Source organism: Ranitomeya imitator, chromosome 5, assembly GCF_032444005.1.
Source record: "Ranitomeya imitator isolate aRanImi1 chromosome 5, aRanImi1.pri, whole genome shotgun sequence".
Taxonomy (NCBI): domain Eukaryota; kingdom Metazoa; phylum Chordata; class Amphibia; order Anura; family Dendrobatidae; genus Ranitomeya; species Ranitomeya imitator.
In genome coordinates this window covers 606,814,189-606,838,836 of record NC_091286.1, presented here as the reverse complement: position 1 = coordinate 606,838,836, position 24,648 = coordinate 606,814,189, and the positions used below count along the sequence as shown (strand labels likewise).

The following is a 24,648-nucleotide window of genomic DNA, read 5'->3' as shown; positions in this document are numbered from 1 at the left end:
TCCAATCGAGAATCTGCGGAAAGAGCTGAAAACTGCTGTTCACAAACGATCTCCATCAAACCTCACTGAGCTCGAGCTGTTTACCAAGGAAGAATGGGCAAGAATTTCAGTCTTTCGATGTACAAAGCTGATAGAGACATTCCCCAAGCGACTTGCAGCTGTAATCGCAGCAAAACGTGGCGCATCAAAGTATTAAGTTAAAGGGGCCAAATAATATTGCACGCCCCACTTTTCAGTTTTTGAATTTCCACAAAAATTTAAAATAACCAATAAATTTCGTTCATCTTCACAATTGTGTTCCACTTGTTGTTGATTCTTCACCAAAAATTAACATTTGGTATCTTTGTGTTTGAAGCATGATATGTGGGAAAAGGTTGTAAAGTTCCAGGGGCCGAATACTTTCGCAAGGCACTGTATCTATCTATCTATTATCTATCTGTTATCTATCTATCTATCTATCTATCTATCTATCTATCTATCTATCTATTATCCGTCTATCTTTATCTATCTATCTATCTATCTATCTATCTATCTATCTATCTATCTATCTATCTATCTATCTATCTATCTATCTATCTATCTATCTGTTATATATTATTTATCTATCTATTATCTATCTATCTATCTATCTATCTATCTATCCATTTATGTATTATCTATCTATCTATCTATCTATCTATCTTCTATCTATTATCTATCGTTCTATCTATCTATTATCTATCGTTCTATCTATCTATCATCTATCTGTTATCTATATTATATATCTATGTGTTATCTATTATCTATCTATTATCTATATATCTCTTTTTTTCTATCTATTATCTATCTATCTATCTATCTATCTAAAGACTATTAGTACATTTAGTGTCAGATACAGATACACTGTATGAAAAATGGAAAAACTGGAAAAAAATGGCCACATTTACGTGTAGTGGCAGATTGGCAGTTTTCTTTCATGTCTTATATTATTAAACACACAGACATTAGCAGTGCCGCTCACCTATTGTTGCAGGCTCCATTGATTAATCTGTACTTTAAATCCTGGCAAGTATTCGTACAAGATAGTGGATTATATGGGGCAACACAACCGGTCATATTGGCAATAATACTGAGAATGTGTTGAGGAATCCCTAAAAATAAACGGATTATAAACTAAGTTTCAATTCTATTTCCAGTGTACTCATATATTATAGATTCAGTAATGTCTAGTTGTAGGTACAGGAAAGATATATATCTTGCTACCGTGTTAACCAGTAGATAGAAAAATATTTAGAATTGAGAGTCCTCAGTGGTTAATACCTTTTAATGGCTAACTGAAAAGATGGTAACAAATTGCAAGCTTTCAAGACTACACAGGTCTCTTCATCAGGCAAAGACAAATGAAGATGAAGATGCCTGATGAAGAGACCTGTGTAGTCTCAAAAGCTTGCAATTTGTTACTATCTTTTCAGTTAGCCATTAAAAGGTATCAACCACTGAGGACTCTCAATTCTATATAGTTGTAGGTATATATTACAATGTTTGTATTAGAGCTCATGTACAGTTTCAAATTACCATAAATATCGGAAATTCGAATTTCCCCCAATGTTATTCATCGAGGCCAAGCACATGTCTTTTTCGGATCACACTCAGCCATTCAAGTCTATTAGTCTGTGCAAAACATCGAAATGCACTCGGATTAGATCAGAGTGCAGTCCCATTTTCACAAACAGACTCAATGGAGAAGTAGAAACTTTTCTTTCTCCGCTTACTAGAAAATCGGATTACACTCTGGTCAAAGTCTGATCAGAGTCTGATTAGCATAATTGGACCAATTTTCTCGGATGAGAGAAGAACGGTCAGTGTATTTACCATCAGTGTGTCATCCTTGTGTCCATTGTTACCATCAGGGTGTCATCCTTGTGTCCATTGTTACCATCAGGGTGTCATCTTTGTGACCATTTTTACCATCAATGTGTCATCCTTGTGTCCGTTTTTACCATTAATGTATGGTCCGTGTATGTCTTTTTACCATCAATGTGTCATCAATGATTTTCCAGTATGAATAAATAAAGTTAGAAATTGCCAAGCTTCTCCTATACTGTGCAATGTTAAACATGGATGGCACACAGATGCCATCTGGCTGCTTCACGAACTCATGGACTGGTATTGTCCCTTGTCATCCATGCTGCCGTAAAAAAATAGACATGTCTTCCTGTGTTTGGCACGGACACAAGGTCCATGTATAAACACAGAAACATGGATAGCACCATAGGTTATAATGGCATCTGGGAAAAAAATTTGAAATGACATGTATTGGAAGCACGGACTTGTGAAGGAGATCTAAGGCATGGTTAGTTGTAAACTGGTCAGGGTTGCAGTAGTATATACTGAACCATAGGCCATTCCTTCAAAACTCCGAAAAATAAACTTTTCCCATTTGCTTCAGGTGATAGTTTGTAAAAAAAAGACAGCAGATAATGTAATGTGAATCCTAAGTGCTCTAATTCTCAGTTGGATGACATCCCAATATGTTGGGACTACAGTATAATACTCAATAGTAAGCAACACATAATGGCCATGCTGAAACCAAAAATCTATAAAATGGGCTAAAGAAAGATAAGTTAGCAAAGTGGCAAATATAGTAAGAAATAATAAGCATGGCTCAGGGGTGGACATATCATTGGTGCAATCCGTGCAGCTGCACAGGGGCCCAAGAGGTTTTAGGGGCCCATTTTTAACTCCAAAACAAGAGTACCATATATACTCGAGTATAAGCCGGCCCGAGTATAAGCCGACCCCTCCTTATTTTGCCACAAAAAACTGGGAAAACTTAATTACTCGAGTATAAGCCTAGGGTGGAAAATGCAGCAGCTACCGGTAAATGTCAAAAATAAAAATAGATACCAATAAAAGTAAAATTAATTGAGACATCAGTAGGTTGTGTTTTGGAATAGCCATATTGAATCAGGAGCCCCATATAATACTCCCTACAGTTCATGATGGCCCCATAAGATGCTCCATACAGTTCATTATGGCCCCATAAAATGCTTCATATACAAATATACCCCATATAATGCTCCATAGAATTCATTATAGCCCCATAGACGCTCCATATAACAATGTGCCACATATAATGCTCCATACAGTTCATTATGGCCCCATAGATGCTCCATATAACAATGTGCCACATATAATGCTGCTGCTGCAATAAAAAAAGTCATACTCAACTCTCGTCGCTGCTCCGCAGCGTCCCTTCTCTCTGCACTGACTGTTCAGGCAGAGGGCGGTGCACACACTAATACGTCATCGCGCCCTCTGACCTGAACAGTCACTGCAGAGGATGCGCGGACAACTGAGCGGCGCCGATGCTGGAACGAGGGACAGGTGAATATGAAATACTCACCTGCCCCCGGCGCGATCCCTGCTTCTCCTGGACAAATGGTTTCGGGGCGCGTCAGCTTCTTCCTCTGTCAGCAGTCACTGGTACCACTCATTACAGGAATGAATATGCGGCTCCACCCCTATGGGAGTGGAGTCCATATTCATTACTTTAATGAGCGGTACCACGTGACCGCTGAACAGAGGAAGAAGGTGCCGGCCGGAGACCATGGGACATGCAGGGACCGCGCCAGGAGCAAGTGAGTATGTGACCGTCATCGCTCCCCCTCACCTGCCGACCCCCCCGCCGACCATGTCTTGAGTATAAGCCGAGAGGGGCACATTCAGCCCTTTTTTGGGGCTGAAAATCTCAGCTTATACTCGAGTATATACAGTAATTATGCATCATGATGGACTATGGGGCTACAAATGTCCCAGATATTGTTCTTGCACAGGGTCCCTTTTCTGTCTGAGTCCACAAGTGATATGGCTGCATACTAAACAGTATCTGTGTCATACTGCTGGAGTGGTGCCGGACCCCGATGCGCGTTTCAGGGCAAGCCTTTGTCAGCCCAATCATGTTGTACTTTCTCATTCTGCTTGGTCTTGTGAACCTTATGCTTTGTGATCCCTAAGTTTTTACCTGTTTGATTATTTTGTCACTAAATAAATTAATTTCTATTTTTTTCATAGCTTTTGGCCATCTATCCCATTTTTATAACTACATGTGCTTGGCCTTTGCTGGTGTTTTTTGTTAATTATTCTAATTTACTGCGATAATGACTTTTGGGTTTTCATTGGCTGTAAAGCATAATCATCAACATTAACAGAAATGAACATTTGAAATAGATCACTCTGTTTGTAATGACTCTATATAATTTATGAGTTTCACTTTTTGTGTTGAAGAACTGAAATAAATTAACTTCTGGATGATATTCTAATTTTGCAAGAAGGACTTGTATATAGACTGTATTTTTTCATTTAATAATAGAGGACACGGCACTCAAGGTTTGTAGGAGGTGCACAAGTTAGGTATCCAACCCATCAATCATATAGAATAAATTACTTGGCACTCAAGAGATAGTCTTTGCAAGATAAAACGTGAACAATTCGTTTATTAGGTGCATCCAGGTCCACATAAATTGAACGTTTTCGGTCTAATCATAAGACCTTCATCAGAAAGGTTATTGAGTACTGGATGATGTGAACAATCTGATAGGGCCCATAAGGTGCCAGCATCAGAGCAGTCCTGGGAGAGGGAGGGCGCCTGTCAGAGGGTATAGAAGGCGAGCTCTGTGGGAGGCGAACTAATCGCAGGAGCAGAAGCGCTGTAACGCCGGAGGACGCCGGCACCGTGCTGTGGAGGCTGCGAGACTCCCAGGGCTGGGAGTCTCGCAGCCTCCACAGCACGGTGCCGGCGTCCTCCGGCGTTACAGCGCTTCTGCTCCTGCGATTAGTTCGCCTCCCACAGCGCTCGCCTTCTATACCCTCTGACAGGCGCCCTCCCTCTCCCAGGACTGCTCTGATGCTGGCACCTTATGGGCCCTATCAGATTGTTCACATCATCCAGTACTCAATAACCTTTCTGATGAAGGTCTTATGATTAGACCGAAAACGTTCAATTTATGTGGAACTGGATGCACCTAATAAACGAATTGTTCACTTTTTATCTTGCAAAGACTATCTCTTGAGTGCCAAGTAATTTATTCTATATGTATTTTTTCATTTGTTTGAGAAGCTTCTTGTGAACTACCCAACCTTACTGATTTTAATGCCCTCACAGATATTAGATGAGTACGGCAATTTCAGCAGGCTTCCCATTTGATGAGTATGAACGAATCCTGACTCTTCCTCAACAGATGAAGAGGGGAGAAGGATTGGGCCAATGTTGTGAGTTCTGTTTTTGGGCTCCCTCTGGTGGTTACTGATGGTACTGGGTGATTTGTGTTCTGCTGTCTCTGGTGTCCACCTATTCTATTAGGATTTGGGAGTTTCCTATTTAACCGGGCTTTCTTGTCATTTCCCCGCCGGCTATCAAGGTTATCAGAGTGTTTTGTTACCTCAGCTTCTTGCTTCAGTAATCTTCAGGACAAGCTAAGTTTTGATTTTCTTGTTCCACGTTTTGCTTTATTTTTGTCTTGTCCAACTTGCATATAATTGTCTCTTGCTGCTGGTTGCTTTAGTGGGCTGTAATTGCTCCTCATGTTCCATGAGTTGGAACATGAGTTCAAGTAATTACAGGATGGTTTTTTGAAGGGTTTTTTGCTGACCGCGCAGTTTACTTTTGTATCCTCTGCTATCTAGTTTTAGCGGGCCTCATTTTGCTGAATCTGTTTTCATACTGTGTATGTGCCTTCCTCTCATTTCACCGTCATTATATGTGGGGGGCTGCTATTTCTGTGGGGTATTTCTCTGGAGGCAAGAGAGGTCTGTGTTTCTTCTAATAGGGGAAGTTAGATCTTCGGCTGGTGCGAGACGTCTAGGATCAACGTAGGCACGTTCCCCGGCTATTGTTATTTGTGTGTTCAGGTTTAGGGTCGCGGTCAGCTCAGGTTCCATCACCCTAGAGCTCGTTGGTGCTTGTCCTTTTGTGATTCCCTGCCATTGGAATCATGACAGTATAGCCGGCCAAAAAGTTTGGGCTGAAGTAGGAGGAAAAGTAGTCTGAGGAAGTTTTTTTTTTTTTCCTCTCCTCTGAGGTTGCTGCCTAGCCTTAATTGCAGCCAGGCTGATTTTTTTTTTTTCCTCCTCTTAATCCTTGAATGGCTCTGACCTTAGCTGTTTATCATGGACGTCCAGAGTTTAGCTTCCAGCTTGAATCATCTTGCTGCTAAGGTTCAAAATATACAAGATTTTGTTGTACATGCTCCTATGTCTGAACCTAGAATTCCTATTCCAGAGTTCTTTGCTGGAGATAGATCTAGTTTTCTGAATTTTAGGAACAATTGCAAGCTGTTCCTTTCTTTGAAATCTCGCTCTTCTGGAGACCCTGCTCAGCAGGTTAAGATTATTATATCTTTCCTGCGGGGTGACCCTCAAAATTGGGCATTTGCATTGGCACCAGGGGATCCTGCGTTGCTTAATGTGGATGCGTTTTTTCTGGCATTGGGTTTGCTCTATGAGGAACCTAACCAGGAGATTCAGGCTGAAAAAGCTTTATTAGCTCTCTCTCAGGGGCAAGATGAAGCAGAAATATATTGTCAAAAATTTCGGAAATGGTCAGTGCTTACTCAGTGGAATGAGTGCGCCCTGGCTGCAAAGTTCAGAGATGGCCTTTCTGAGGCCATTAAAGATGTTATGGTGGGGTTCCCTGCGCCTACGGGTCTGAATGAGTCTATGACTATGGCTATTCAGATTGATCGGCGTTTACGGGAGCGCAAACCTGTGCACCATTTGGCGGTGTCTTCTGAACAGGCACTTGAGACAATGCAATGTGATAGAGTTCAGTCTAGAAGTGAACGGCAAAACTATAGGCGGAAAAATGGGTTGTGCTTTTATTGTGGTGATTCAGCTCATGTTATATCAGCATGCTCTAAACGCACAAAAAAGGTTGATAAGTCTGTTGCCATTAGTACGTTACAGTCTAAGTTCATTCTGTCTGTGACTCTGATTTGCTCATTATCATCCATTTCCGTCGATGCCTATGTAGATTCAGGCGCTGCCCTGAGTCTTATGGATTGGTCATTTGCCAAGCGATGTGGGTTTAGTCTTGAGCCTCTGGAAGTCCCTATTCCTTTGAAGGGAATTGACTCTACACCTTTAGCTATGAATAAACCTCAGTACTGGACACAAGTGACCATGCATATGACTCCCGTTCATCAGGAGGTGATTCGCTTCCTGGTATTGTATAATTTACATGATGTTCTAGTACTTTGGTCTGCCACGGTTACAAACTCATAATCCAGTCCTTGACTGGAAAACAATGTCTGTGTTAAGCTGGGGATGTCAGGGGGTTCATGATGATGCACCTCCGATTTCTATCGCTTCATCTACTCCTTCTGAGGTTCCTGTATTTTTGTCTGATTATCGGGATGTTTTTGAGGAGCCTAAGCTCAGTTCGCTTCCTCCTCACAGGGATTGCGATTGTGCTATAGATTTAATTCCTGGTAGTAAATTTCCTAAAGGTCGTTTGTTCAATCTGTCAGTGCCAGAGCATACTGCTATGCGGGATTATGTTAAGGAGTCCTTGGAAAAGGGACATATCCGTCCATCTTCGTCCCCTTTGGGAGCAGGTTTTTTTTTTCATGGCCAAAAAAGATGGGTCCTTGAGGCCTTGTATAGATTATCGTCTTTTGAATAAGATTACCGTAAAATATCAGTATCCTTTGCCTTTGTTGACTGATTTGTTTGCTCGCATTAAGGGGGCTAAATGGTTCACTAAGATTGATCTTCGGGGTGCGTATAATCTTACACGAATAAAGCAAGGTGATGAGTGGAAAACCGCATTTAATACGCCTGAGGGCCATTTTGAGTATTTGGTAATGCCTTTCGGACTTTCTAATGCTCCTTTAGTCTTCCAGTCCTTTATGCACGATATTTTCCGTGAATATCTGGATAAATTTATGATTGTGTATTTGGATGATATTTTGGTTTTTTCTGATGACTGGGAGTCTCATGTTCAGCAGGTCAGGAAGGTGTTTCAGGTCCTGCGGGCTAATTCCTTGTTTGTAAAGGGCTCAAAGTGTCTCTTTGGAGTCCAGAAGATTTCTTTCTTGGGGTATATTTTTTCCCCTTCTACTATTGAGATGGATCCCGTCAAGGTTCGGGCTATTTGTGACTGGACGCAGCCTGCATCTCTTAAGAGTCTGCAGAAGTTCTTAGGCTTTGCTAATTTCTATCGTCGTTTTATAACTAATTTTTCTAGTGTTGTTAAGCCTTTGACGGATTTGACTAAGAAGGGTGCTGATGTTGCTGATTGGTCTCCTGCGGCTGTGGAGGCCTTTCGGGAACTTAAACGCTGGTTTTCTTCTGCTCCTGTGTTGCGTCAGCCTGATGTTTCGCTTCCTTTCCAAGTTGAGGCTGATGCTTCCGAGATTGGAGCGGGGGCGGTTTTGTCACAGAGAAGCTCCGATTGCTCGGTGATGAAGCCATGTGCGTTCTTTTCTAGAAAATTTTCGCCCGCTGAGCGGAATTATGATGTGGGTAATTGGGAACTTTTGGCCATGAAGTGGGCATTTGAGGAGTGGCGTCATTGGCTGGAGGGTGCTAGACATCGTGTGGTGGTCTTGACTGATCACAAAAATCTGATTTACCTTGAGTCTGCCAGGCGTCTGAATCCTAGACAGGCTCGTTGGTCACTGTTTATCTCTCGTTTCAATTTTGTGGTTTCATACCTGCCAGGTTCAAAGAATGTGAAGGCAGATGCTCTTTCTAGGAGTTTTGTGCCTGACTCCCCTGGAAATTCTGAGCCCACTGGTATCCTTAGGGATGGGGTGATTTTGTCGGCCGTCTTCCCAGACTTGCGACGTGCTTTGCAGGAGTTTAAGGCGGGTAAACCTGATCGTTGTCCGCCAGAGGCTGTTTGTTCCGGATAGTTGGACCAGTAGAGTCATCTCCGAGGTCCATTCTTCTGCGTTGGCAGGTCATCCTGGACTATTTGGTACTAGAGACTTGGTGGCCAGGTCTTTTTGGTGGCCTTCCTTGTCGAGGGATGTGCGTTCTTTTGTGCAGTCTTGTGAGGTTTGTGCTCGGGCTAAGCCTTGCTGTTCTCGAGCCAGTGGATTGTTGTCACCTTTGCCTATCCCGAAGAGGCCTTGGACGCACATTTCCATGGACTTTATTTCGGATCTCCCTGTCTGTCATCTGGGTTGTGTGTGACCGCTTTTCTAAAATGGTTCATCTTGTACCCTTGCCTAAGTTGCCTTCCTCCTCTGAGTTGGTCCCTCTGTTTTTCCAGAACGTGGTTCGTTTGCATGGGATTCCGGAGAACATCGTTTCTGACAGGGGATCCCAGTTTGTGTCTAGATTTTGGCGGACGTTCTGTGCTAAGATGGGCATTGATTTGTCCATTTCGTCTGCATTCCATCCTCAGACGAATGGCCAGACGGAGCAAACTAATCAGACCTTGGAAACTTATTTGAGGTGTTTTGTTTCTGCTGATCAGGATGACTGGGTTACCTTTTTGCCGCTGGCCGAGTTTGCCCTTAATAATCGGGCTAGTTCTGCTACCTTGGTTTCTCCTTTCTTTTGTAATTCGGGGTTTCATCCTCGTTTTTTCTCTGGTCAGGTGGAGCCTTCTGATTATCCTGGAGTGGACATGGTGGTGGATGGGTTGCATCGGATTTGGAGTCATGTGGTGGACAATTTGAAGCTGTCCCAGGAGAAGGCTCAGCAGTTTGCTAATCGCCGTCGCCGCGTGGGTCCTCGACTTCGTGTTGGGGACTTGGTGTGGTTGTCTTCTCGTTTTGTTCCTATGAAGGTCTCTTCTCCTAAGTTCAAGCCTCGGTTCATCGGTCCTTATAGGATCTTGGAAATTCTTAACCCTGTGTCGTTTCGTTTGGATCTCCCGGCATCGTTTGCTATTCATAATGTGTTCCATCAGTCGTTGTTGCGGAGGTATGAGGTACCTGTTGTTCCTTCGCTTGAGCCTCCTGCTTTGGTGCTGGTGGAGGGAGAATTGGAGTATGTTGTGGAGAAGATCTTGGATTCTCGTGTTTCCAGACGGAAACTCCAATATTTGGTCAAGTGGAAGGGTTATGGTCAGGAGGATAATTCTTGGGTGGTTGCCTCTGATGTTCATGCTGATGATTTGGTCCGCGCTTTTCATAGGGCTCATCCTGGTCGCCCTGGTGGTTCTCGTGAGGGTTCGGTGACCCCTCCTCAAGGGGGTGTACTGTTGTGAGTTCTGTTTTTGGGCTCCCTCTGGTGGTTACTGATGGTACTGGGTGATTTGTGTTCTGCTGTCTCTGGTGTCCACCTGTTCTATTAGGATTTGGGAGTTTTCTATTTAACCGGGCTTTCTTGTCATTTCCCCGCCGGCTATCAAGGTTATCAGAGTGTTTTGTTACCTCAGCTTCTGGCTTCAGTAATCTTCAGGACAAGCTAAGTTTTTATTTTCTTGTTCCATGTTTTGCTTTATTTTTGTCTTGTCCAGCTTGCATATAATTGTCTCTTGCTGCTGGTTGCTTTAGTGGGCTGTAATTGCTCCTCATGTTCCATGAGTTGGAACATGAGTTCAAATAATTACAGGATGGTTTTTTGAAGGGTTTTTTGCTGACCGCGCAGTTTACTTTTGTATCCTCTGCTATCTAGTTTTAGCAGGCCTCATTTTGCTGAATCTGTTTTCATACTGTGTATGTGCCTTCCTCTCATTTCACCGTCATTATATGTGGGGGGCTGCTATTTCTGTGGGGTATTTCTCTGGAGGCAAGAGAGGTCTGTGTTTCTTCTAATAGGGGAAGTTAGATCTTCGGCTGGTGCGAGACGTCTAGGATCAACGTAGGCACGTTCCCCGGCTATTGTTATTTGTGTGTTCAGGTTTAGGGTCGCGGTCAGCTCAGGTTCCATCACCCTAGAGCTCGTTGGTGCTTGTCCTTTTGTGATTCCCTGCCATTGGAATCATGACAGGCCAATTGGAATGCAACAGCGTATCCTTTTTAGCTTTAGGGGAGTTAAGCTGATGCCAGAAGAGGCTGGCAGTGGCTTTTAAACCTCTCCTCAATGAAAGCACATGAACTTGTGGCTGATCTGAGCACTCATGTATATGTGGGAGTCAGAAGAAATGGCTGTCTTCCAGCTTCAGTAAGATTTAGCATAATATTTGTATACAGAACATGGGAAGGTGTTTAGCGGATGCTGAGGCCCAATAAAGTTCTCTTAGTATTTGCGCTTGGGTAAATGAATCTAATTAGTGACGAATGCCCTTTTGAACAATGTTTTTTGTTAAAATTTAGTTTGAGGCATTTTAATTATGATATGAAACAACTTATATCACCACATTTTAAGAGCTTTCCATGCTGATCAAAGACATAGTAGATGTCGCTTACATCAAACAATACACCATTGTGTTGTTTGTTGTAGGTTCTCAGACAGTACATTGTTACTACACAGTATTGGGTTATTCAATTATGCATGCAGTAAATATTTTTAATAGAATTCCTGAACAAATCTATTAACCTTGCAGAATGTTGTGTAAAATAATTGACTTCATTAAATGTATTAAGCACAAATAGGAATATTCCCTCCTGCCATTGTCATAGAAATTGTAGCAAAGAATAGTTATTCACTTGTTTTTTGTTTACGAATAAAAGCATCTTTTGCATAAAGATTCCAAACTTGATATCATTTTTGCACCTATATGATTACATCTCAATAAATTACTACGTTGACAAGTCAGTTATTGTGTCATATTGAGCTGGTAGCAGTGCATATAAATTAGATCATATTTTCTTTACAAATGCATAATAGAAATAATTACCATTGGGATGAATAGATGTGTTCTTTGTATTTTTGCTTGCATCTTGTGCCATAAGTTTTAATTTTTCTCCAGTTGTCAAACCAATTTTCTTTTCTTGAACTAAGGCAGCTGTTACTCTGTCGCTTTGGTTTGAATTTCTGCAAAAGAAAAAACTTACAGAAGCTTTATTCAATCTAAAAAAATATTTTATTTAAAGGGATTGTCACATCAGATGACCCTTTACAAATTTTGATTGCCCCAGTTCCTGCTCCCTGCAAACTGCTGAATTTTCTTGGAGATGACTATGATGAGAAGCACAAAAACAAGTCCACACTTGAATGACTCACGTCTAGAGATGAGTGGATCTTTTGAAATTCAAATTCGATAGCTTCACCAATTTTTTCCAAAAATTCAATTTGTGGCAACAAATTCCCGCAAATCTCATGGAAAGTATATAATTGCTCTGAAAATGCATGAGGGGGAGAGGAGAAAAAAGAGATCCCCGATAACCATAAAAGTTTTTACTTTTCAGGAGAGAGAAAGGACCTTGCTAACCATAAGAGCTTACAGGTTACAAAGAGAGGGCCCCATTAACTATAAGGCTTTGTTCCTATGTTCACACATTGTGTTTTCACTGCATTTTTTGTTATGCAAATTTTAAGCTGCATTTCCTAGTTCCAAGAAAAGCTAGTACTACTGTAATACATTAGGCCTGTCGATGAGGCCTGCATAAAATTTACTAGATGCTCAAAACAAATCTCCTCTTCTGTATCACATTAGTAACATAAAAAAATATTTTTAGTGTGGATGAGGCCTGAAAAATCTAGAAGATAGTCCGTGGCTTTGGACTGCCCTCTTTCCTACAGTTGCTGCTGGTAAGGTGCAGGTTTGCTGGACAAATATGGCCAACGTGTTGTTATATGAACTGATCAGGAAAAGGGGCTTGATGTTGGCAGGAATGGAAACATACAACAGGGTCAATAACAGTGCGGCTATGGGAGGTATGAGATCCAGGATCCAGCCTAGAATGATTACTCATTTACCCAACACCAATTAACAGAGAGCGTTTGATGCTCATCAGAGGATACCTATAACAGATGCACATCTCAAGCTAGGTATAAAAGACGCCTGTGAGAAATTGGATGCCAAAGATATAAATAATCTAGAAGATAGGCTCAAAACAATTTCAAATTCAGATCTCGGCTGCTCTATCATGTTTGCAATAAAAAACAAATATTTTAATGTGCAACAGCTCTGCAGACAGAATAATTTCAACGGCACTAATTGACAAGGGTGGACATAGCAGGCTCTATCACCTTTAGCAACAAAAAAAATTATAATTTTCATTTTTTAATGTGTGTGATGTCTGGAGACAGCTTCATATCACTGCCACAAAATGACAACTTGGGAGACGGCAGGCTGTATCACGTTTTGCAATAGAAAAAACTATAATTTTTATTTTTTAATGTGCATTAGATCTGCAGACAGCTACATTTACCAGCCACAAATTACAACGTGAGATACTGGGAGCTATATCATGTTTGCAACAGAAAAAAATATATATTCTTTTAAATGTGCTCTATGTCTGCAGACAGCTTCATATCAACATCACAAAATTACAATGTGGAATATGGCAGGCTGTATTACGTTTAGCAACAGAAAAAAATACATTTTTTTAATGCGCATGAGCTATGAACACTGTGGAATTTCACAGCCATTAAATAACAAGGTGAGATATGATATGCTGACTCACACTAGTAACTGCCCCAAAAAATATTTCTTCATGCACAACAGCTCAAATCACAGAACAATGTCCCCACAGCACTAAATTACAAAGTGGGATATGGCATGCTTTTTACATTTAGCTAGTGAAAAAATAAGACTTAGAACGGTCTACTCGTGCATGGAGCACAATAGAAGTAGTGCACAACACACTTGTATGACATGTGCCCTGCTGGCTTTGTCTCTGGACCTCAGTAATGGCTAAGCTATCTGAGTAAGAATCAACTGCCTAGCTATATCCAGCAGCTAACAGTGACAGCATCAGGAGCAGCCTCTGCGCTGTTACAGGGTCAAAATGGCGCTAAAATAAGATGTCCGCTCTTTATGTGGAGAGGGACTTGTAATTTCAGCAGCCAATGACACAAGCCGTTGTGTTAGGACATTGTGGATGTTTCCTGCGCCCTGATTGGCTAGCCGTAATGTGCACACATAATGTTAGGAAAGCAAGTTGCGGCTCTGAGCTCTGCAAACCCCCTCCCCTCATCAACCACATGCCCCAAGCTCATGATACACCATCATTATCGTAGACAAAATGCTTAAAATACTTTTGTAGCAACACAAATATTTTCCAGCACTTTTTACCAAATGTTACAAATTTTTTCCGATTTGATAAAATTTAGCTCTTGTTTCCGATCACAAATCCGAATGTGCCATAATCGTGCCGAATTTATGTTTGGCGATTGTGTTTTGAAAATATTCACTCATCACTATCCAGGAGGTAAAAAAAAACAGATTTGTTTTTTTCATAAAATAAAAATAAAACAATGTTTACTCTTTAAAGGAGACCGTTCCCTTAACGTAATAACATTTCTAATCTAATTGCGCAGACAGACGGACATATTTCTCCTGCAAGGATCGCATGGCATTGCTCGAACTGACCGTCTGTTCTCCTGACCTTAGTGCGACAGCTGCATAGAAATACAACAAACTGTCAGCTTACGTCAGGGAAGGTGACAGGTCAGTCCGAGATGTGATCATCGAATGAGAAATATGGCCATCTGTCTGTGGCCTAAAAAGTACTCTGGAAGCATCAGAACATAAATACGACCCAAGTCAATAATTTCTGTTCATTTTTATGAAAATTTTTAAAAACAGTGGAATACTTGAGCTTTTTCCATCTCCATATAAATACAATATTGCACAGAATTAACCTATTTAAACTGCTGTTCATAAAGTGACATTCATAAAGTCTTATAGAAAAGTGACTTTTGTAACATTTCAAGGCATCATATTAGCTATCAATTACGCACAGTTCTTATCAGAGATTAAGTGTTTTTGGTTAGTTTATATTGTAAAAAAAAATTCTACAAAACTCACAATGAAACTTCAACATTAGCAAAGGCTGAAATTTCATTGATAAAATTACTTTGGCATGTAAGCATAAACAAGAAGAATAATGATGGATAAGCTAATGTATAGTTAATTACATAGTGCATAACATATAGAGAAAATGAGAAATCATTTGTATATTTCCAGTGATCAGGGTACAATTATTAGCCACCAACTGCGCGTTCTATTAAAACGTGATATTTTACAGAGTTAATAATGCATGACTTATAATGATGACATAATTATGAAAGTAATGGGCAGCGAGATATATTTCCCACAGTGTAGATCAATGTAAAGCAATGTGAAAACATAATTGAAATCAACTTTATATTGTGCTTATTGGCATGAGCAATGTTCTTCCCTTGTGTCTGAAGGCTGGTGTGTGCACACATTCACTTTCCATAGATGTATGTTACAGTGTATTTTGCCCAAACTTTATGAAAAAAAAGTCCTTAAGTGAAATCAACAATTATCTTTTTGAATTACGTTACCTTTTTATTCGCTTATGAATTGTGCGATTGTTAACGATTTCCAAGTTCTTACTTGCAGCTAAAAATGAAAAAACAAAGAAGTGAGGCATGTAATTAAATTATCTATAAACAGAAAGACAATACATAATATTATAATGCTATTAATTTAAAACTAGTGACGGGGGAACCTCTAGATGTTCGTGTCTGGCAGATTTGACTAAACAGTTAAAAAATATATATATTTTTGGTGCCAGAATAGTTACCAAACCCAAACCTGATTCACATGAATGTGGATCCCAAACATCCAGTATTTTCCACACTGTCATGTGCATGACGGCGCAGCAAACACTGCCTCTGATCAGCCCTAAGATCATTTTCGCTGGTCAGACAGCCATGGCTTCCATGCTGTCAGATGACAGCGTGAGCCCACAACTGTGACTGGAAGTAAAAAGGTTACCTAGGGTCACAGGCGTCAGCTGATAGGACTACTGCTCCCATAAGCCAGTGCCTGCTGTCTCAGTGCCAAACTCAGAGTATCTGCCTCCAGAGATTATTTTAAATGAAAGGGGCATTTCTAGTTTGAGACCTGTAATGACTGACAGTCTGCTCTCCTGACCTACATATCTCACAAATAGAGTTGAGCGACCTTGACCTTTTTAGAGTCGAGCCGGGTTTCGCGAAACCCGACTATCTCAAAAGTCGGGTCGAGTGAAATCGGCCGATTATGACGTAAAGTCGGGATCGACCGAAACACGAAACCCAATGCAAAGTCAATGGGGCAGCATAGTCGGCAGTGAGTGGGGGCCAGGAAAACACCTAGAGTGCCCATTTTAATGTCAAAACCATCCATTCTTCTTAATGAAGCTTGTCAAGCGTAATTTACCTTATAATAATTGGAAGGCATTTGAAATTGGGGGTCATTTGGCTAAAGTTGTGGTGGGCAGGGCTGGTTCAAGTAATTAGTGGGCCCAGGAAATCTGGACCACGTCACGGCAGTGGAGCAGGGAGAGGTAAGTATTTCAACTTTGCAAGTGCTGTGAACCTGAGCAAGCAGGGGGGGCCCACTCGTTGACATTGGCACTGGCACAGGGCCCCTCAAAGTACAGCGGTGTGTTTGCACGGCGGGGGCGCCTCCCACCGGCAGCAACACTTTTGCGTACTATGAGAGGCCCTGTGCCAGTGACGTCGCCAACTAGTTTTCCTCCCCCCACCTGATGAAGGAACCTGCACTTTCATCTGCACCTTCCTCTTTGTCCCCGTGTAAGGTGGTATGGTATGCGGGAAGAGCAACCTGACTTTCAGCAGGGTCACAATGTTGTTGTGTAGCGTGCACGGGGAATGTTGCATTATGGGTCAATGTACCAGCAGACTCATCTATCACTGGCTGGGCAATGGGCAGGATGAGGAGGAAACACAGATATAGGCCCAAAGAATAAAGTTGGCTAAATGCAGTTCAAAATTGGTAACACAGGAATAACCAGGGGGCATTGCAGTGGAGGACAACTGGAATGAGAGGCTGACACAGAGAGTAGGCGCAAATCAGTAAGTAGTCGAAATGCAGTTCAAAATTGGCAACCGTAGTAAACAGGCGGCACAGCTTTGCTCAGTGGAGGAGAACAGCAAGGAGTGGCAGACACCGATAGTAGGCCCCAACCCAACTAGTAGGCCAAATGCAGTCTAACATTAACAACTACTTAACGAGCGCCTGAAAACAGAATTTCAGGACAGGAAACCAGGAGAACAGCAAGGAGTGGCAGACACCGATAGTAGGCCCCAAACCAACTAGTACGCCAAATGCAGTTGTTCCGTTTAACCACAATTTAATGAGAGCCTGAAGATAGAAGTTCAGGAAAGGCAACCTGGAGAACACCTTGGAGTGGAACACACCATCTCTCTACACCCCATACCCAATTTGTAGGCCTAATGCAGTGTAGTTTCCAAGAACTACTAAACGAGAGCCAGAAGATCGAAGCTCAGGAAAGGCAACCTGGAGAACACCTTGGAGTGGAACACACCATCTCTCTACACCCCATACCCAATTTGTAGGCCTAATGCAGTGTAGTTTCCAAGAACTACTAAACGAGAGCCGGAAGATCGAAGCTCAGGAAAGGCAACCTGGAGAACACCTTGGAGTGGAACACACCATCTCTCTACACCCCATACCCAATTTGTAGGCCTAATGCAGTGTAGTTTCCAACAACTACTAAACGAGAGCCGGAAGATCGAAGCTCAGGAAAGGCAACCTGGAGAACACCTTGGAGTGGAACACACCATCTCTCTACACCCCATACCCAATTTGTAGGCCTAATGCAGCGTAGTTTCCAAGAACTACTAAACGAGAGCCGGAAGATAGAAGCTCAGGAAAGGCAACCTGGAGAACACCTTGGAGTGGAACACACCATCTCTCTACACCCCATACCCAATTTGTAGGCCTAATGCAGTGTAGTTTCCAACAACTACTAAACGAGAGCATAAAGATCGAAGCATTGGCGAGGAAACCTGGGGAACACCTTGGAGTGGAACACACCATCTTTCTACACCCCATACCCAATTTGTAGGCCTAATGCAGCGTAGTTTCCAACAACTACTAAACGAGAGCCGGAAGATCGAAGCTCAGGAAAGGCAACCTGGAGAACACCTTGGAGTGGAACACACCATCTCTCTACACCCCATACCCAATTTGTAGGCCTAATGCAGTGTAGTTTCCAACAACTACTAAACGAGAGCCGGAAGATCGAAGCTCAGGAAAGGCAACCTGGAGAACACCTTGGAGTGGAACACACCATCTCTCTACACCCCATACCCAATTTGTAGGCCTAATGCAGTGTAGTTTCCAAGAACTACTAAACGAGAGCCGGAAGACCGAAGCTCAGGAAAGGCAAACTGGAGAACACCTTGGAGTGGAACACACCATCTCTCTACACCCCATACCCAATTTGTAGGCCTAATGCAGCGTAGTTTCCAACAACTACTAAACGAGAGCCGGAAGATCGAAGTTCAGGAAAGGCAACCTGGAGAACACCTTGGAGTGGAACACACCATCGCTCTACACCCCATACCCAATTTGTAGGCCTAATGCAGCGTAGTTTCCAACAACTTCTAAACGAGAGCCGGAAGATCGAAGCTCAGGAAAGGCAACCTGGAGAACACCTTGGAGTGGAACACACCATCTCTCTACACCCCATACCCAATTTGTAGGCCTAATGCAGCGTAGTTTCCAACAACTACTAAACGAGAGACGGAAGATCGAAGCATTGGCGAGGAAACCTGGGGAACACCTTGGAGTGGAACACACCATCTCTCTACACCCCATACCCAATTTGTAGGCCTAATGCAGCGTAGTTTACAACAACTACTAAACGAGAGCATGAAGATCGAAGCATTGGCGAGGAAACCTGGGGAACACCTTGGAGTGGAACACACCATCTCTCTACACCCCATACCCAATTTGTAGGCCTAATGCAGCGTAGTTTCCAACAACTACTAAACGAGAGCCGGAAGATCGAAGCTCAGGAAAAGCAACCTGGAGAACACCTTGGAGTGGAACACACCATCTCTCTACACCCCATACCCAATTTGTAGGCCTAATGCAGCGTAGTTTCCGAGAACTACTAAACGAGAGCCGGAAGATCGAAGCTCAGGAAAGGCAACCTGGAGAACACCTTGGAGTGGAACACACCATCTCTCTACACCCCATACCCAATTTGTAGGCCTAATGCAGTGTAGTTTCCAAGAACTACTAAACGAGAGCCGGAAGATCGAAGCTCAGGAAAGGCAACCTGGAGAACACTTTGGAGTGGAACACACCATCTCTCTACACCCCATACCCAATTTGTAGGCCTAATGCAGCGTAGTTTCCAACAACTACTAAACGAGAGACGGAAGATCGAAGCATTGGCGAGGAAACCTGGGGAACACCTTGGAGTGGAACACACCATCTCTCTACACCCCATACCCAATTTGTAGGCCTAATGCAGCGTAGTTTACAACAACTACTAAACGAGAGCATGAAGATCGAAGCATTGGCGAGGAAACCTGGGGAACACCTTGGAGTGGAACACACCATCTCTCTACACCCCATACCCAATTTGTAGGCCTAATGCAGCGTAGTTTCCAACAACTACTAAACGAGAGCCGGAAGATCGAAGCTCAGGAAAAGCAACCTGGAGAACACCTTGGAGTGGAACACACCATCTCTCTACACCCCATACCCAATTTGTAGGCCTAATGCAGCGTAGTTTCCGAGAACTACTAAACGAGAGCCGGAAGATCGAAGCTCAGGAAAGGCAACCTGGAGAACACCTTGGAGTGGAACACACCATCTCTCTACACCCCATACCCAATTTGTAGGCCTAATGCAGTGTAGTTTCCAAGAACTACTAAACGAGAGCCGGAAGATCGAAGCTCAGGAAAGGCAACCTGGAGAACACTTTGGAGTGGAACACACCATCTCTCTACACCCCATACCCAATTTGTAGGCCTAATGCAGCGTAGTTTCCAACAACTACTAAACGAGAGCCGGAAGATCGAAGCTCAGGAAAGGCAACCTGGAGAACACCTTGGAGTGGAACACACCATCTCTCTACACCCCATACCCAATTTGTAGGCCTAATGCAGCTTAGTTTCCAACAACTACTAAACGAGAGCCGGAAGATCGAAGCTCAGGAATGGCAACCTGGAGAACACCTTGGAGTGGAACACACCATCTCTCTACACCCCATACCCAATTTGTAGGCCTAATGCAGTGTAGTTTACAAGAACTACTAAACGAGAGCCGGAAGATCGAAGCTCAGGAAAGGCAACCTGGAGAACACCTTGGAGTGGAACACACCATCTCTCTACACCCCATACCCAATTTGTAGGCCTAATGCAGCGTAGTTTCCAACAACTACTAAACGAGAGCATGAAGATCGAAGCATTGGCGAGGAAACCTGGGGAACACCTTGGAGTGGAACACACCATCTCTCTACACCCCATACCCAATTTGTAGGCCTAATGCAGCGTAGTTTCCAACAACTACTAAACGAGAGCCGGAAGATCGAAGCTCAGGAAAGGCAACCTGGAGAACACCTTGGAGTGGAACACACCATCTCTCTACACCCCATACCCAATTTGTAGGCCTAATGCAGCGTAGTTTCCAACAACTACTAAACGAGAGCATGAAGATCGAAGCATTGGCGAGGAAACCTGGGGAACACCTTGGAGTGGAACACACCATCTCTCTACACCCCATACCCAATTTGTAGGCCTAATGCAGCGTAGTTTCCAACAACTACCAAACGAGAGCCGGAAGATTGAAGCTCAGGAAAGGCAACCTGGAGAACACCTTGGAGTGGAACACACCATCTCTCTACACCCCATACTCAATGTGTAGGCCTAATGCAGCGTAGTTTCCAACAACTACTAAACGAGAGCCGGAAGATCGAAGCTCAGGAAAGGCAACCTGGAGAACACCTTGGAGTGGAACACACCATCTCTCTACACCCCATACCCAATTTGTAGGCCTAATGCAGTGTAGTTTCCAAGAACTACTAAACGAGAGCCGGAAGATCGAAGCTCAGGAAAGGCAACCTGGAGAACACCTTGGAGTGGAACACACCATCTCTCTACACCCCATACCCAATTTGTAGGCCTAATGCAGCGTAGTTTCCAACAACTACTAAACGAGAGCCGGAAGATCGAAGCTCAGGAAAGGCAACCTGGAGAACACCTTGGAGTGGAACACACCATCTCTCTACACCCCATACCCAATTTGTAGGCCTAATGCAGCGTAGTTTCCAACAACTACTAAACGAGAGCCGGAAGATCGAAGCTCAGGAAAGGCAACCTGGAGAACACCTTGGAGTGAAACACACCATCTCTCTACACCCCATACCCAATTTGTAGGCCTAATGCAGTGTAGTTTCCAAGAACTACTAAACGAGAGCCGGAAGATCGAAGCTCAGGAAAGGCAACCTGGAGAACACCTTGGAGTGGAACACACCATCTCTCTACACCCCATACCCAATTTGTAGGCCTAATGCAGCGTAGTTTCCAACAACTACTAAACGAGAGCATGAAGATCGAAGCATTGGCGAGGAAACCTGGGGAACACCTTGGAGTGGAACACACCATCTCTCTACACCCCATACCCAATTTGTAGGCCTAATGCAGCGTAGTTTCCAACAACTACTAAACGAGAGCCGGAAGATCGAAGCTCAGGAAAGGCAACCTGGAGAACACCTTGGAGTGGAACACACCATCTCTCTACACCCCATACCCAATTTGTAGGCCTAATGCAGCGTAGTTTCCAACAACTACTAAACGAGAGCCGGAAGATCGAAGCTCAGGAAAGGCAACCTGGAGAACACCTTGGAGTGGAACACACCATCTCTCTACACCCCATACCCAATTTGTAGGCCTAATGCAGCGTAGTTTCCAACAACTACTAAACGAGAGACGGAAGATCGAAGCATTGGCGAGGAAACCTGGGGAACACCTTGGAGTGGAACACACCATCTCTCTACACCCCATACCCAATTTGTAGGCCTAATGCAGCGTAGTTTCCAACAACTACTAAACGAGAGCATGAAGATCGAAGCATTGGCAAGGAAACCTGGGGAACACCTTGGAGTGGAACACACCATCTCTCTACACCCCATACCCAATTTGTAGGCCTAATGCAGCGTAGTTTCCAACAACTACTAAACGAGAGCCGGAAGATCGAAGCTCAGGAAAGGCAACCTGGAGAACACCTTGGAGTGGAACACACCATCTCTCTACACCCCATACCCAATTTGTAGGCCTAATGCAGTGTAGTTTCCAAGAACTACTAAACGAGAGCCGGAAGATCGAAGCTCAGGAAAGGCAACCTGGAGAACACCTTGGAGTGGAACACACCATCTCTCTACACCCCATACCCAATTTGTAGGCCTAATGCAGTGTAGTTTCCAAGAACTACTAAACGAGAGCCGGAAGATCGAAGCTCAGGAAAGGCAACCTGGAGAACACCTTGGAGTGGAACACACCATCTCTCTACACCCCATACCCAATTTGTAGGCCTAATGCAGTGTAGTTTCCAAGAACTACTAAACGAGAGCCGGAAGATCGAAGCTCAGGAAAGGCAACCTGGAGAACACCTTGGAGTGGAACACACCATCTCTCTACACCCCATACCCAATTTGTAGGCCTAATGCAGTGTAGTTTCCAAGAACTACTAAACGAGAGCCGGAAGATCGAAGCTCAGGAAAGGCAACCTGGAGAACACCTTGGAGTGGAACACACCATCTCTCTACACCCCATACCCAATTTGTAGGCCTAATGCAGTGTAGTTTCCAACAACTACTAAACGAGAGCCGGAAGATCGAAGCTCAGGAAAGGCAACCTGGAGAACACCTTGGAGTGGAACACACCATCTCTCTACACCCCATACCCAATTTGTAGGCCTAATGCAGCGTAGTTTCCAACAACTACTAAACGAGAGCATGAAGATCGAAGCATTGGCGAGGAAACCTGGGGAACACCTTGGAGTGGAACACACCATCTCTCTACACCCCATACCCAATTTGTAGGCCTAATGCAGCGTAGTTTCCACCAACTACTAAACGAGAGCCGGAAGATCGAAGCTCAGGAAAGGCAACCTGGAGAACACCTTGGAGTGGAACACACCATCTCTCTACACCCCATACCCAATTTGTAGGCCTAATGCAGTATAGTTTCCAAGAACTACTAAACGAGAGCCGGAAGATCGAAGCTCAGGAAAGGCAACCTGGAGAACACCTTGGAGTGGAACACACCATCTCTCTACACCCCATACCCAATTTGTAGGCCTAATGCAGTGTAGTTTCCAACAACTACTAAACGAGAGCCGGAAGATCGAAGCTCAGGAAAGGCAACCTGGAGAACACCTTGGAGTGGAACACACCATCTCTCTACACCCCATACCCAATTTGTAGGCCTAATGCAGTGTAGTTTCCAAGAACTACTAAACGAGAGCCGGAAGATCGAAGCTCAGGAAAGGCAACCTGGAGAACACCTTGGAGTGGAACACACCATCTCTCTACACCCCATACCCAATTTGTAGGCCTAATGCAGTGTAGTTTCCAAGAACTACTAAACGAGAGCCGGAAGATCGAAGCTCAGGAAAGGCAACCTGGAGAACACCTTGGAGTGGAACACACCATCTCTCTACACCCCATACCCAATTTGTAGGCCTAATGCAGTGTAGTTTCCAACAACTACTAAACGAGAGCCGGAAGATCGAAGCTCAGGAAAGGCAACCTGGAGAACACCTTGGAGTGGAACACACCATCTCTCTACACCCCATACCCAATTTGTAGGCCTAATGCAGCGTAGTTTCCAACAACTACTAAACGAGAGCATGAAGATCGAAGCATTGGCGAGGAAACCTGGGGAACACCTTGGAGTGGAACACACCATCTCTCTACACCCCATACCCAATTTGTAGGCCTAATGCAGCGTAGTTTCCAACAACTACTAAACGAGAGCATGAAGATCGAAGCATTGGCGAGGAAACCTGGGGAACACCTTGGAGTGGAACACACCATCTCTCTACACCCCATACCCAATTTGTAGGCCTAACGCAGCGTAGTTTCCAACAACTACTAAACGAGAGCCGGAAGATCGAAGCTCAGGAAAGGCAACCTGGAGAACACCTTGGAGTGGAACACACCATCTCTCTACACCCCATACCCAATTTGTAGGCCTAATGCAGTGTAGTTTCCAACAACTACTAAACGAGAGCCGGAAGATCGAAGCTCAGGAAAGGCAACCTGGAGAACACCTTGGAGTGGAACACACCATCTCTCTACACCCCATACCCAATTTGTAGGCCTAATGCAGTGTAGTTTCCAAGAACTACTAAACGAGAGCCGGAAGATCGAAGCTCAGGAAAGGCAACCTGGAGAACACCTTGGAGTGGAACACACCATCTCTCTACACCCCATACCCAATTTGTAGGCCTAATGCAGTGTAGTTTCCAAGAACTACTAAACGAGAGCCGGAAGATCGAAGCTCAGGAAAGGCAACCTGGAGAACACCTTGGAGTGGAACACACCATCTCTCTACACCCCATACCCAATTTGTAGGCCTAATGCAGTGTAGTTTCCAACAACTACTAAACGAGAGCCGGAAGATCGAAGCTCAGGAAAGGCAACCTGGAGAACACCTTGGAGTGGAACACACCATCTCTCTACACCCCATACCCAATTTGTAGGCCTAATGCAGCGTAGTTTCCAACAACTACTAAACGAGAGCATGAAGATCAAAGCATTGGCGAGGAAACCTGGGGAACACCTTGGAGTGGAACACACC

General features: G+C 43.7%; 1 protein-coding gene across 1 annotated transcript in view; it reads right to left on the bottom strand.

Annotated features, from left to right (window-relative positions):
• The window catches only part of TPO (thyroid peroxidase), a 241,509-nt gene extending 225,841 nt beyond the window's left edge, over window positions 1-15,668 (bottom strand). The window contains exons 1-4 of the mRNA XM_069726806.1: window positions 15,611-15,668; window positions 15,358-15,415; window positions 11,777-11,913; window positions 1,001-1,130 (exon numbers count right to left, since the gene is read on the bottom strand). Of these exons, the coding sequence (XP_069582907.1) occupies window positions 1,001-1,130; window positions 11,777-11,913; window positions 15,358-15,415; window positions 15,611-15,668 (383 nt within the window). The remainder of the gene's footprint in view (window positions 1-1,000; window positions 1,131-11,776; window positions 11,914-15,357; window positions 15,416-15,610) is intronic.
• Between the last annotated feature and the right edge of the window lie 8,980 nt (window positions 15,669-24,648).